Here is a 15,307-nt window from a genome sequence, read left to right as displayed (position 1 = left end):
GGAATCCGTGCACCTTCATTCAGGAAAACTTGTGTCTGAAACGAGCAATCTGGCCAGCAGCTTCTGTTCTTTCCCAATAGGCAATGGAAATGTTAGTCGGGATGAGTGTGGTTTTCCATCCACTCCCACACATGAAAGGAAATCATCGGATATAAGCGATTCATAGGGTAAATCTCTTGACCGTATTACTGATCTGGCTGCACCCGTGTCTGCTAGAAAAGGTAAAGTTCTGTCCCCTACATCTATTTTGACAGTAGAAATCAGTCCAGATTTAGTGGGGATGTTTTCAACTGAGGTCAAGGAGAGCACGGGCTTGCCACTGTCCTATGCGGGGTAATTCTGGTCTTCCCTCGCAAACCGGTGTGGTGGGTCCCTGTTATTTTGGCACATCTGTTGCGATGGCTGGTTTCTGTAATTCTACACAGGTTCTCTTGGCATTGTCTCATATTCTCTCTGTGGTGGCTGCTGTGATGACTGTCTATACTCTTGGCGGGAGTACAGTGGATTCCCTTGGTAGCATGGAGAATCTCTTCTTTCAAATTGCGGGTTGTAGGAGAGTGGCATCGAGCCATAGAAAGGATCCCCTCTATTCTCCGGATATCCTCTTCTGAAATGACCTGGTTGGTTGCAATGGTGACAGATTGGTTCCCTTAGTCTTAAACTTGGTCCTCTGTACATTTGTGGAGGACCCATCCATTGTGGGGTTGAGTGGTATAGTTGTTGTGGGTATCCTGGGGGATATGGCAACTGGTTCTTGTTGATTATCTGCAGGTTGATAGACTGCTAGAGCAGCTGGAGCAGGAGCAGGAACAGGAGAAGGTGTAGGTGCTGGAGTAGGCTCTGGAGCAGGCCTTGGAGCAGGCCTTGGTACAGCATTCAATTGTTTCTCTATAGCTTTAGCAATGAGGAGTGCCTTTCGCGGGGACATGTCCACGTATTCTGGCCTGGAGTCGGTAAGCTTCGCTGAGATTTCCTCTCTGAGTCCCCTAACAAATGAAGTGACCAGCAGATTCTGTTGGATCCTTTGACCTTCATCGAACCCTTGATCCTTGAACAAAGTATAGATTCTGGTGTAAAAATTTTTAACATTCTCCCCTGTTTCTTGAGTACAGTCCGATACACTGGTAGATGAGTGTGTGAGCCGCTCCTTGGCCCATTGCTGAAGTTGTTGACAAAAAGCTCCTCCTGATTGGTAAGTCTCCTTGTCTGTCACTTGGCTGTCATTCAGAGCTACTTGAATTATTGGCCAGAAGGCATCTCCCGCTCTAACGCCAATAATTTCATGAAGATCTTTCCTAGTGGCTGAATAAGTTTGTTGAATTTGCCTGATTCTTCTGTAGAATGCCATAGGGTGTCTGTCTGGGTCAAGTAGTTGACTAATCACTTGATTAACTTGTGAGGGTGTGAATGCCACATATGTATTATAGTGATCTGACACTGGAGATTCTGCCTGAGAAGATGTTGAGGGAGATACCGGCAACACAGCAACAGGAGGTGGGCTTGTTTGTCTAGGAAATAGTTCATTTGGGTTATCTTCTGAGGTCATCTGGCGGCTGAGTGGGTCTGATCTACCTGTGACACTTTCCACAGCTCGGGTGAGAATTTGAGATTTATGATAGTCATTGCTGATTAGTCTTATCTCCTCCAGTGTAGTTAGTCCTCTATACTCCTGTAGAGCTTGGACTATTGCTTGGGCACAGGCTTGCATAGGAAATCCTTACATTACAGAACTTATAGCAGGAAGAGAAATAGACGTAAGGTTCCTTGTTCCAGCATATTTCAGAATATTGTTGATTGTAGCTCTAAGTTGTGACACACACTGATCATGATGATCTTCATCATACACTGGACCTACTGCATGAATGATAAGCCTGCATGGTAATCTCCCTCATCTGGTGGCTACCAGGTCTGTTGCCTCAACCGGTCCTGAAGAATGTACAATGCTGTTACATTCTTCCTGAATAGAATTACCTCCGGCTTGCACAATAGTCTTAGCCGCTCCTCCCCTATGTTGTAATCTAGGGTTCGCTGCATTACCTATAGCATCCACCCACTGTGTTACCAGATCCCCCAGACCTGCTGTTAGTACTGTTGATGACTTCCAAATCATTCTTTCTGTCCATGGTTTTCACACCCGTGGGTGTTCTTCATCTGAAACGGTGGCACGGGTATGCTCCTGATCCGGAGAGAATTCTGATATTGGTGTACGAAATGTCATACGAGCCGGTTTACCTTCTGGATCGCTTATTGGTGTGGATGTTGATGGTGGTGGTGGTAGTGGTGCTGCCGCTCTTTATCCCACGTCTCCTCCTGCTCAATAGTATTTCTCCTTCGGTTGAGGGCCTGCCGGAACTCCTGACTATTAAATAGAGTTTCGGCACTAGGCAAATGAGGATAGAGAGGGGCATAGTCTTTTGGAACATAGTACGCACCATCCGGAGTGACAACCGGACACACTGGTATAGGAGTAAATGTTGCTGTTGATGCTCCGGGTGTAGTGCGTATTGTGGCCTCTATTCCGGGTGCGCCCAGATGGCCGCCACTGGAAGGAAGCACACTACAGGTAGGGCTGTGGAGTTGGAGTCGGAGTCATGGAGTCGGAGCCGGTTCTCATTTTGGTGGAGTCGGAGTCGGTATAAAATGGACCGACTCCGACTCCTAAAATATATAATAAATTGGGTACAGTAGTTCAATGCAGAATGTGCTGAATATTTTTTCATAGGAATTTGGGAAAGTTATGAAATGTGCTATAAATGGCTGTTCTATTCCTGATCTAAGGCTACATTCACATACAGCGTTTTTGTTGCGTTTTTTGAGGATATGTTTTTCAGCTGCAAAAGCAGATTATCTTTTTAAAAAAACACATCACCTGAAAGGTTTTTGAGCTCAGAGATAATGTTTTCAATAGCAAATACAGATTAGAAAAGCGCCGCACAAACTGACATGCTGATTCTTTGTGAGGATCCGTTTTTGAGCCCAAAAATGGATCCTCACAAAACGAAATGTCTGAATGTCATATCTTGAAATCCATTGACTTAGCTGGGATGCCCAGAGTCACTGCATTTTACTGCAAAAACGCTGCGTGTGAATCATGGCCATAGCCAGCGAGGGGCCCCCCCTGTCCCTCGCTGGCTACGGCAGCTGCCCCCCCCCTAGAAGCAGGGACACGAACCTATCAAAACTCACTTGTATGCTGCAGTGCTCCCGTCCTGCACCGGCTCCAGACTGCAGGGGGCAATCTCCCTTCCTCTGTCCTGTCTTCTGCCATCTTCACCAGAGAGAGGAGGGGGAGGGGTGCCTACCCTGCACAGGATCCGATTCCTGGGCCCCGAGCTGGAGAAAGTGAGAAAGTGAAAGTACTACTGCTCATCTCTGTCACAGGACGGTAACTAATGCTAATATTGTAGGTGATTATTATGTGCTCTCTGTACAGTCATGGCCAAAAGTATTGAGAATGAGACAAATAGTAATTTTTCCAAAGTTTACTGCTTCATTTTTTGTAATGGCAATTTGCATATACTCCTGAATGTCAAAGAGTGATCAGCTTAACAGCAATTACTGTACTTGCAAAGTCAATATTTGCCCAGAAAATGAACTTTAACCCCCAAAACACATTTCAACATCATTGCAGTCCTGCCTTAAAAGGAGCACCTAACATCGTTTTAGTGATTGATCCATTAACACAGGTGTGGGTGTTGATGAGGACAGGGCTGGCGATCAATCAGTCATGATTAAGTAAGAATGACATCACTGGACACTTTAAAAGGAGGCTGGTTCTTGGTATCATTGTTTCTCTTCAGTTAACCACGGTTATCTCTAAAGAAACACGTGCAGCCATCATTGCACTGCACAAAAATGGCCTAACAGGGAAGAGTATCGCAGCTACAAAGATTGCACCTCAGTCAACAATCTATCGCATCATCAAGAACTTCAAGGAGAGAGCTTCCATTGTTGTCAAAAAGGCTCCAGGGCGCCCAAGAAAGACCAGCAAGTGTCAGGACCTTATCTTAAAACTGTTTCAGCTGCGGGATCGGACTACCAGCAGTGCCGAGCTTGCTCAGGAATGGCAGCAGGCTGGTGTGAGTGCTTCTGCACGCACTGTGAGGCGGAGACTCTTTGAGCAAGGGCTGGTTTCAAGGAGGGCAGCAAAGAAGCCACTTCTCTCCAGAAAAAACATCAGGGACCGACTGATATTCTGCAAAAGGTACAGGGAGTGGACTGCTGAGGACCGGGGCAAAGTCATTTTCTCTGATGAATCCCCTTTTCGATTGTTTGGGACATCTGGAAAACAGCTTATTCGGAGAAGAAGAGGTGAGCGCTACCACCAGTCTTGTCTCATGCCAACTGTAAAGCATCCTGAAACCATTCATGTGTGGGGCTGCTTCTCAGCCAAGGGAATCGGCTCACTCACAGTCTTGCCTAAAAACACAGCCATGAATAAAGAATGGTACCAGAATGTCCTCCAAGAGCAACTTCTCCCAACCGTCCAAGAGCAGTTTGGCGCCTAAAAATGCCTTTTCCAGCATGATGGAGCACCTTGCCATAAAGCAAAGGTGATAACAAAATGGCTCATGGAACAAAGCATAGAGATTTTGGGTCCATGGCCTGGAAACTCCCCAGATCTTAATCCCATTGAGAACTTGTGGTCAATCATCAAGAGACGGGTGGACAAACAAAAACCAACAAATTCTGGCAAAATGCAAGCATTGATTATGAAAGAATGGACTGCTATCAGTCAGGATTTGGTCCAAAAGTTGATTGAGAGCATGCCAGGGAGAATTACAGAGGTCTTGAAGAAGAAGGGGCAACACTGCAAATATTGACTTGCTGCATTAACTCATTCTAACTGTCAATATAACCTATTGGCACTCATAATATGATTGCAATTATATTTCTGTATGTGATATAAACATCAGACAAACACTAATAAAAACCAGAGGCCAGCAGATCATGTGAAAATATAATTTTGGTGTCATTCTCAAAACTTTTGGCCATGACTGTACAATGTGTGAACTATATGTGCGATATGTGCAATGTACTATTTGCTGTCTGTACCTGTCATCTGTCTATCACACTCTATCTATCCCTCCATGTATTCATCTATCTATCCATCCCTCTATCTATCTATCCATCTATCCGTTCATCTATCCGTTCATCTATCCTTTCATTTATCCCTCTATCTATCCATCCATCCCTCTATCTATCTATCTATCCATCTATCTATCTATCTATCCATCCTTTCATCTATCCCTCCAGCTATCCCTCCAGCTATCCATCCATATGGCTATCTATCATCTATCTAGCCATATATTTATCCATCCATCCATCCATCCATCCCTGTATCTATCTATCTATCTATCTCTCCATCTATCTCTATTTACCTATCAATCCCTCTATTAATCTATCTATTCCTCCATCTATCCCACTATCTATCTATACATCCCTCCATCTATCTATCTATCTATCCCTCCATCTATCTATGATTTTATCTATTTTATCTATCTATCTTATCTATCTATCTTTCTATCTATCCATCCTTTCATCTATCCCTTCCTCTATCCCTTCATCTATCCATCCATATGGCTATCTATCATCTATCTATCCATATATTTATCCATCCATCCATCCCTGTATCTCTCCATCTATCCATCCCTCTATTTACCTATCCATCCCTCTATTAATCTATCTATTCCTCCATCTATCCCACTATCTATAATAATCTTTATTTTTTATATAGCGCTAACATATTCCGCAGCGCTTTCTATCTATCCATCCCTCCATTTATCTATCCATCTTTCCATCTATCTATCCCTCTATGACTTTATCTGTCCATCTATTTATCCATATCTGTCTATCCATATCTTATCTTATTTGCACCAAAAAGAATGAAAGCCGGGTAGCACACAGACTAACACTCCTTTTTTTTAGCACCAGTCAGGTACACCTCATAGCTCCCCAAAAGGATGCCCAGGACGGGCATTGCTCGTCTTCAGTAACACATCAACATCAAGTTGGAATAAATAGACTGCATTCACCACATCTTCTTAAGGTGCATGCTTTATTTTCAAGTGTAGGGGTGTGCAGTATGAGGTTCTGCAGTAGCTGAGGTGTGCAGTATGAGGTTCTGCGGAACAGTATGAGGTTCTGCCCCCCCCTGATTTTGATCCTGGCTATGCCCATGGTGTGAATGTAGCCTGAGGATCTAGGCTTTGTCTTAGCTGAGATAAGTCAGTGCTGCACTCCAGCACCAGTGAAGCTCCTCCTCTACAGACAAGGGTAAAAAGTAAACACACTCAGAAAGAAGGAAGGCCTGCACTCATCTCAGAAGAATTGCTAGAGTGAACAGGATAACAAGATTAAGGTAATTTCTTCTTAAAGCATATTTAAACTTTCAATAAACTGTGCATAAATCAATAGTCCAGTATACTGTATGTTCTCTCTGTATGCTTGATGCTTGTTTGTTTTTTCTTTGAGCTCATATACTTTTGAGAAGCTAGCTTCTATACAATATACATACAATATACAGGGAAAATACAGCAACAGGATTGATGAGGACTTGTATAGGTATGGAAGCCAAAACATCAAGTTATTAACTCTGTTATCAGTTTCTTTGTTCCTGGAGTATGATACACAACAAACTTGCTCCCTCCCTCCTCCCCTATTCATAGACTGTGAAGCATTTAGTGAGCTGTACCCTAAGAAAAGCCTGAGATTGGAAATTCAAAGTAAAGCTATCTAATAACATATTTTACAAACTTTATATTTGTCATCTGTACCAGTGGCGTACCGCCAATGGCTGCAGACCACGCCACTGCTATGGGGCCTGTGGCCGGAGGGGGCCTGTGAGGGCCCCAAGCAGCGTGGGAACGAGGAGGATAGGTAAGTAGGAGGTTGCGGCGGCAGAGGAGCGGGTTGCGGCAGTGGAGGAGCGGGGCACACGCTGTAGCCGCTGCTGCAGCTACCACGTGAGCCCGCTGCTAAAGGGACATGAATATTCCCTCTTCTCCACTCCCATGGGCGTGGAGAAGACGGAATATTCATTATCTTTAGTAGCGGGCATGGAGGAGCGCTGAGCCCCGGCTCCTGCTGTCAGTGCCCGCCGCTAAAGAGAAAGCATAATCACGCTTCTCCACGTCCATAGTCCCGGCGTGGAGAGGAGTGAATGTGCCGGCAGCAGCTCACCTTGGCATCTGAGAGCGCGCGCAGCTCAGATGCCGACATAAGCTGCTGCAGACAGGACTCAGCGCTGGAGCAGAGGTGAGGAAGGAAGGTGAGTATAAGTGTTTATTGTTTTATGTGTGCAGTGATTGGGGGGATGAGGAAGCCACACATACCAGGATACTTGGATTGAGGAGGCCACACATACCAGGATACTTGGATTGAGGAGGCCACACATACCAGGAATGGGGGATTGAGGAGGCCACACATACCAGGAATGGGGGATTGAGGAGGCCACACATACCAGGATTTGGGGATTGAGAAGGCCACACATACCAGGAATGGGGGATTGAGGAGGTTACACATACCAGAAATGGAGGATTGAGGAGGCCACACATACCAGGAATGGGGGATTGAGGAGGCCACACATGCCAGGAATGGGGGATTGAGGAGGCCACACATACCAGGATTGGGGGTTTGAGGAGGCCACACATACCAGGAATGGGGGATTGAGGAGGCCACACATACCAGGATTGGGGGGTTGAGGAGGCCACACATACCAGGATTTGGGAATTGAGGAGGCCACACGTACCAGGATTTGGGGATTGAGGAGGCCACACATACCAGGATTTGGGGATTGAAAAGGCCATACATAACAGAATTGGGGGGTTGAGGAGGCCACACCTACCAGGATTGGGGGGTTGAGGAGGCCACACATACCAGGATTGGGGGGTTGAGGAGGCCACACATACCAGGATTGAGGGGTTGAGGAGGCCACACATGCCAGGATTGGGGGATTGATGAGGCCACACATACCAGGATTGGGGGATTGAGGAGGCCACACATACCAGGATTGGGGGATTGAGGAGGCCACACATTCCAGGATTGAGGGGTTGAGGAGGCCACACATACCAGGATTGGGGGATTGAGGAGGCCACACATACCAGGGATTGTGGGATTGAGGGGGCCACACATACCAGGGATTGAGGGGGCCACACATACCAGGGATTGGGGGATTGAGGAGGCTACACATACCAGGGATTGAGGGGGCCACACATACCAGGGATTGTGGGATTGAGGGGGCCACACATACCAGGGATTGAGGGGGCCACACATACCAGGGATTGTGGGATTGAGGGGGCGACACATACGAGGATGGGGAAATTTACCAGTAGCTGCTGCATTTTCCACCCTTCATTATACTATATGGAGGATTATGGGGGGCGCATTATACTATATGGAGGTTTATGGGGGGAGCATCATACTATATGGAGGATTATGGGGCGCATTATACTATATGGAAGATTATTGGTGGTGCATTATACTATATGGAAGGCTATGTGGGGCCATTATAATATTTTGACGGCTATGTGGGGGGCCATTATACTGTATGAAAGCAATTATACAGTGTGAAGGTTTGTTTGGGGTCATTATATTGTTTGAAGGGCTGTGTGGGGGCCATTATACTGTTTGGAGGGCTGTGTGGGGCCATGAGAGTGTATGAAGGGCTCTGTGGGGTTCACAGTTGGGGGATTATACTGTGTTAGGGTCACCATACTTTGCCGTGGGACTTGAAGTGGGGTACAATAGGGTCATTATACTGTGCATGTGGAGCAGGGCCGGCGTCAGCACCCGGCGCTCCCGGGCAAGTGCCGGGGCCCTAAGCAGGCAGAGGGGCCCACTGGCAGTTGCGCACCCCGCTGGGCTATGGGCGGAGGAGAGCGGTGTCTTTCCACCGCGCCCTTCCCTGAGCCGTCACAGGGAGCGCAGAGCGGGAAGACGCCGACAACGCTGGAGTCCGGACCCGAGCTGCTGCAGCAGGTGAGGAGGAGGGAGGTGAGTATTTGATTTTTTTTTTAATGTATGGAGGCATGGGGCATAATATGGGGGGGGTGACATCCTGCATGGGGCATTATGGAGAGAGGGGGTGACAGCCTGCATGGGGCATTATAGAGAGAGGGGGTGACAGCCTGCATGGGGCATTATGGAGAGAGGGGGTGACAGCCTGCATGGGGCATTATAGAGAGAGGGGGTGACAGCCTGCATGGGGCATTATGGAGAGAGGGGGTGACAGCCTGCATGGGGCATTATAGAGAGAGGGGGTGACATCCTGCATGGGGCATTATGGAGAGAGGGGGTGACATCCTGCATGGAGCATTATGGAGAGAGGGGGTGACAGCCTGCATGGGGCATTAGAGAGAGGCGGTGACAGCCTGCATGGGGCATTAGAGAGAGGCGGTGACAGCCTGCATGGGGCATTATGGAGAGAGGGGGTGACAGCCTACATGGGGCATTATAGAGAGAGGGGGTGACAGCCTACATGGGGCATTATAGAGAGAGGGGGTGACAGCCTGCATGGGGCATTATAGAGAGAGGGGGTGACAGCCTGCATGGGGCATTATAGAGAGAGGGGGTGACAGCCTGCATGGGGCATTATAGAGAGAAGTGGTGACATCCTGCATGGGGCATTATGGAGAGAAGGGGTGACAGCCTGCGTGGGGCATTATATAGAGAGGGGGTGACATCCTGCATGGGGCATTATAGAGAGAAGGGGGGTACATCCTGCATGGGGCATTATAGAGAGAGGGGGTGACAGCCTGCATGGGGCATTATAAAGAGAGGGGGGGTGACACCCTGCATGGGGCATTATAAAGAGAGGGGGGGTGACATCCTGCATGGGGCATTATAGAGAGAGGGGGTGACATCCTGCATGGGGCATTATAGAGAGAGGGGGTGACAGCCTGCATGGGGCATTATAAGGGGGGAACAGCCTGCATGGGGCATTATAAGGGGGGGGCAGCCTGCATAGTGCATTATGTAGGGGGAACAGCCTGCATGGAGCATTATAAGGAGGGGGGCAGCCTGTATGGGGCATTATGTGGGGGGTAACAGCCTGCATGGAGCATTATAAGGGGGGGGCAGCCTGTATGGGGCATTATGTGGGGGGTAACTGCCTGCATGCAGCATTATATGGGGACCAGTATCCTGTATGGAGCGTTATATGGGGGCCAGTATCCTGTATGGAGCTTTATATGGGGGCCAGTATCCTGTATGGAGCGTTATATGGGGGCCAGTATTCTGTATGGAGCCTTATATGGGGGCCAGTGTTCCGTATGGAGCCTTATATGGGGGCCAGTGTTCCGTATGGAGCCTTATATGGAGGCCAGTATTCCGTATGGAGCCTTATATGGAGGCCAGTATTCCGTATGGAGCCTTATATGGGGGCCAGTATTCCGTATGGGGCCTTATATGGGGGCCAGTATTCCGTATGGGGCCTTATATGGGGGCCAGTATTCCGTATGGGGCCTTATATGGGGGCCAGTATTCCGTATGGGGCCTTATATGGGGGCCAGTATTCCTTATGGGGCCTTATATGGGGGCCAGTATTCCGTATGGGGCCTTATATGGGGGCCACTATTTCTTATGAGGCCTTCTATGGGGGCCAGTATTCCGTATGGGGCCTTATATGGGGGCCAGTTTTCCGTATGGGGCCTTATATTGGGGCCAGTATTCCGTATGGGGCCTTATATGGGGGCCAGTATTCCGTATGGGGCCTTATATGGGGGCCAGTATTCCGTATGGGGCCTTATATTGGGGCCAGTATTCCGTATGGGGCCTTATATGGGGGCCAGTATTCCGTATGGGGCCTTATATGGGGGCCAGTATTCCGTATGGGGCTTTATATTGGGGCCAGTATTCGGTATGGGGCCTTATATGGGGGCCAGTATTCCGTATGGGGCCTTATATGGGGGCCAGTATTCCGTATGAAGCGTTATATGGGGGCCAGTATTCCTTATGGAGCCTTATATGGGGGCCAGTATTCTGTGTGGAGCGATTCGCCGGTTTCTGAGATATTGTGGAATTTACAATAGATATCACTCATGTAATGTAAGAAGTGAAATCTTTGCATTGTACTATATATATATATATATATTTCTCTGCGGTATCTATGCATCATGAATCGTGGTATGTATTAAAGGGGCCCACTGAGACTCTTTCGCCCGGGGCCCAGAAAAACCTGGAGCCGGCCCTGATGTGGAGGAATGCACCATAGGGGTATCATACTGTTTGGGGGGCACTTTTGTTGGCATCATACTTTATGGGGGCAATGAAGGAGGAATCTACGACTTCAGAAGGAGGTAAATGACTATGTAAAGGCTGGAAAGTTATGAGATCTGTTCTTCTGTGACACAGACAAATATTTATTTTTTGTAGGGAGGGGGGGGGGGCAATTAGAGCTTCTGCTATGGGGCCCCATGACTTCTATGTACGCCCCTGATCTGTACTATTGATTTATGCAAAGTTTGTTTTATTTCTATCTAAAATTATACAGTGGGGAAAGTATGTATTTGATACACTGCCGATTCCCACCTACAAAGAATGGAGAGGTCTGAAATTTTTAATCATAGGTACACTTCAACAGAAACAGAATCTACAGGAAACGTCTGACTTCTGTAATTGCAAACAAAGGTTTCTGTACCAAATATTAAGTTCTGTTTTTCTATTGTATCAAATATGTATTTCATGCAATAAAATGCATATTATTTAAATCATACAATGTGATTTTCGGGATTTTTTTTTAGTCTGTCTCTCACAGGTGAAGTGTACAATTGCAGACTTCTATATTCTTTGTAGGTGGGAAAACTTGCAAAATTGTCAGTGTATCAAATTCTTATTTTCCCCACTGTACATGGTTCCCTGTTCTTGCTGGAATTATAATATATATTATTTTATTTTATAGGACAAAATTATTTTGAGAGTGAATTTATATGATTACAAAATGTCTAAGAAGCTCCCCATGAAGTCAGCTGTATTTGAGCATTTCACAGTGACTCAAGATGAAAAATATTTTGTGTGTCAATGTATGACAAGTGACCCATAGGAAAACAAATGCTGTGATGCCAAAATCAGTGCATACTCAGGCAGTGATAAAAATGCTCCTACAAGAGCTTCCAATCTAAAAAGACATTTACAACGCTTCCACCCAGAAGTTTTCAAAGCTGTGACTGAGAAAGATAACAGCAGCATGAAGAAACCAGCGCCCAGCACTTCCTGCCAGGCAAAGGAGGAGGAAAGAGCATCTCAAACATCATTAACAAGATATTTTGTAAGTGACAAAGTTACTGTAACAATGACAGCAGATATGTTTAAAAGACCGCTCATACAGCATGTTGTGAAGGACGGTGTACCATTATCATTATTTGCACGACCAGCTTTTACAGCTCTTAATGGAGAAATGGCCCGCAAACTTGGTGTTTCTTTGGGAAGAGAAAGTATTAGAAAATTAGTGATTGAAGAAGCCCTTAAACAAAAGGAAGATCTTAAAAAGACTCTCAAAAGACGCTTCACGTTTCTTAAAATGGATGCCTGCACATGTCACAGAGTGAACTATTTTGCCATCAATGTTCGATATGTTTGTGACAACAAAGAAATTGTTACCAAGCCACTGGCAGTAAAAGATACTAAAGCTCATCACAGCAGCCTGTTTCTCCAGGCCTTAGTGGAAAAAGTTCTGCAAGATTACGAACTCAAAAAAGAACAGGTTCTTGCTATTGTAACGTACAATGCTTCAAACATGAGTACAATTAAACTGATGAATGAGAGTAATGAACAACAGCTAGAAGAAAATTCAGGATTCAGTATGTTTGAGATGAAAGGCCACAGTGCTGTTCATGTAACTGAGGAACAAACAGATATTACAACAGAAGAACAGCAAAATTATACTTTAGAAATAGATGAGCTTGTTGAAGCTGCTTCAAAACACTTTCCTATTCATCACGTGCGCTGTGTTATGCACACGCTTCAAATGGCAATAAGAGATAGTCTGCAAGAGGGACATGCTGGAAATCTGATTGGAAAAGTGAGGAAATTGGTTATTGCCGCCAGAACCCCTAAAATTGATTCCATCTTGAAGAGACGTGCTGGGAAAGGGGCAATTGTCGATCAAGCCACTCGGTGGGGCAGCACTTATTTAATGGTTGAGCGATTGCTTGAACTAAAACCGTTTCTTATAGATATGGCGAACCCTCAGGTAACCCTAAATGAAGGTCAATGGACACAGGTGGCTGAATTGAAGGAATTTCTTAATCATCCATTTACCCTGACTAAAAAATTACAAGCTGAGGATTTAACTCCTGGCATTTTCATAAGGGAGTGGAAGAACTTGCTATTTTTCCTGTCCCAAAGAGGAGGTTTAATCGCAGATGGCATTTCTGCTTCAATGAAACGGAGAGGACACAGCTATTGGAAAATATTTTTTTTCTGGCACCTGTTTGTGGACCCAAGTCATCGTATACTGCTTGATGATCAACAGCTAACTAAAGGAAAAGAAGCTCTGACTGAGGTAGCAGTTAGGATGAGTGGCCTACAGGAGGACTGACAGGCGCAAGAGGACTTGGGTCCTGACAGTGCTACTGCTGCCATATCTTCATCCTCATCAGATGAGGAGTTTGACTTTGACAAGTATTTCGATGACATGGAGCAGGCAAAGCGTTGCAGCAAGGAAAAAGATTTCACTCCGTCTCCTATAGCAAGCAGATTGACCATATTTCAGCAAAATGTTTCACTTGCTCTCAAAGAAATAGAAAAATTCAACCGTTCATCAAAACTGACTGTGCACGAGGCAATTCCTTTATACCCGGAAATTATTAGAGATGTTGCCCATGTAGTTATGGCTTTGCCTCCAACCCAAGTTAGTGTGGAGAGGTTGTGCTCTAGCCTTAAAATTATTAGGTCATCTATAAAGGAGGATCTGATGGAGGCAATTATATTTCTTAGAACAAATTCATAGACTGCACAAATGTTATTTAGTATGTTTTTGTTGAAAACTGTTCTTTGTCACTTACATAGTTTATTACATAGTGTTATATATATATATACTATATATACAGTACAGACCAAAAGTTTGGACACACCTTCTCATTTAAAGATTTTTCTGTATTTTCATGACTTTGAAAATTGTACATTCACACTGAAGGCATCAAAACTATGAATTAACACACGTGGAATTATATACTTAACAAAAAAGTGTGAAACAAAATATGTCTTATATTCTAGATTCTTCAAAGTAGCCACCTTTTGCTTTGATGACTGCTTTGCACACTCTTGGCATTCTCTTGATGAGGTTCAAGAGGTAGTCACCGGAAATGGTCTTCCAACAATCTTGAATGAGTTCCCAGAGATGCTTAGCACTTGTTGGCCCTTTTTCCTTCACTCTGCGGTTCAGCTCACCCCAAACCATCTCGATTGGGTTCAGGTCTGGTGACTGTGGAGGCCAGGTCATCTGGCGTAGCACCCCATCACTCTCCTTCTTGGTCAAATAGCCCTTACACAGCCTGGAGGTGTGTTTGGGGTCATTGTCCTGTTGAAAAATAAATGATGGTCCAACTAAACGCAAACCGGATGGAACAGCATGCCGCTGCAAGATGCTGTGGTAGCCATGCTGGTTCAGTATGCCTTAAATTTTGAATAAATCCCCAACAGTGTCACCAGCAAAGCACCCCCACGCCATCACACCTCCTCCTCCATGCTTCACGGTGGGAACCAGGCATGTAGAGTCCATCCGTTCACCTTTTCTGCGTCGCACAAAGACTCGGTGGTTGGAACCAAAGATCTCAAATTTGGACTCATCAGACCAAAGCACAGATTTCCAATGGTCTAATGTCCATTCCTTGTGTTCTCTAGCCCAAACAAGTCTCTTCTGCTTGTTGCCTGTCCTTAGCAGTGGTTTCCTAGCAGCTATTTTACCATGAAGGCCTGCTGCACAAAGTCTCCTCTTAACAGTTGTTGTAGAGATGTGTCAGCTGCTAGAACTCTGTGTGGCATTGACCTTGTCTCTAATCTGAGCTGCTGTTAACCTGCGATTTCTGAGGCTGGTGACTCGGATAAACCTATCCTCAGAAGCAGAGGTGACTCTTGGTCTTCCTTTCCTGGGGCGGTCCTCATGTGAGCCAGTTTCTTTGTAGCGCTTGATGGTTTTTGCAACTGCAACTGCAAAAAAAGCTCATCAAGAGAATGCCAAGAGTGTGGAAAGCAGTCATCAATGCAAAAGGTGGCTACTTTGAAGAACCTAGAATATAAGACATATTTTCAGTTGTTTCACACTTTTTTGTTAAGTATATAATTCCACATGTGTTAATTCTTAGTTTTA

At 45.8% G+C, this 15,307-nt stretch overlaps 2 protein-coding genes across 2 annotated transcripts in view; one reads left to right on the top strand and one right to left on the bottom strand.

Annotated features, from left to right (window-relative positions):
• The window catches only part of COL5A2 (collagen type V alpha 2 chain), a 386,801-nt gene that overhangs the window by 310,378 nt on the left and 61,116 nt on the right, over positions 1-15,307 (bottom strand). The gene's annotated exons all lie outside the window — the stretch shown is intronic.
• LOC141160785 (uncharacterized) lies at positions 6,259-13,846 on the top strand. Its single transcript, XM_073645567.1, has 2 exons — positions 6,259-6,361; positions 11,900-13,846. Exon 2 carries the CDS (start codon positions 12,185-12,187, stop codon positions 13,535-13,537), a length of 1,353 nt encoding a protein of 450 aa, XP_073501668.1. The 5' UTR covers positions 6,259-6,361; positions 11,900-12,184; the 3' UTR covers positions 13,538-13,846.

Source organism: Phyllobates terribilis, unplaced genomic scaffold, assembly GCF_046119375.1.
Source record: "Phyllobates terribilis strain yellow unplaced genomic scaffold, ASM4611937v1 Scaffold_9__5_contigs__length_417890890, whole genome shotgun sequence".
Taxonomy (NCBI): domain Eukaryota; kingdom Metazoa; phylum Chordata; class Amphibia; order Anura; family Dendrobatidae; genus Phyllobates; species Phyllobates terribilis.
This window is presented reverse-complemented; position numbering and strand designations above follow the sequence as displayed.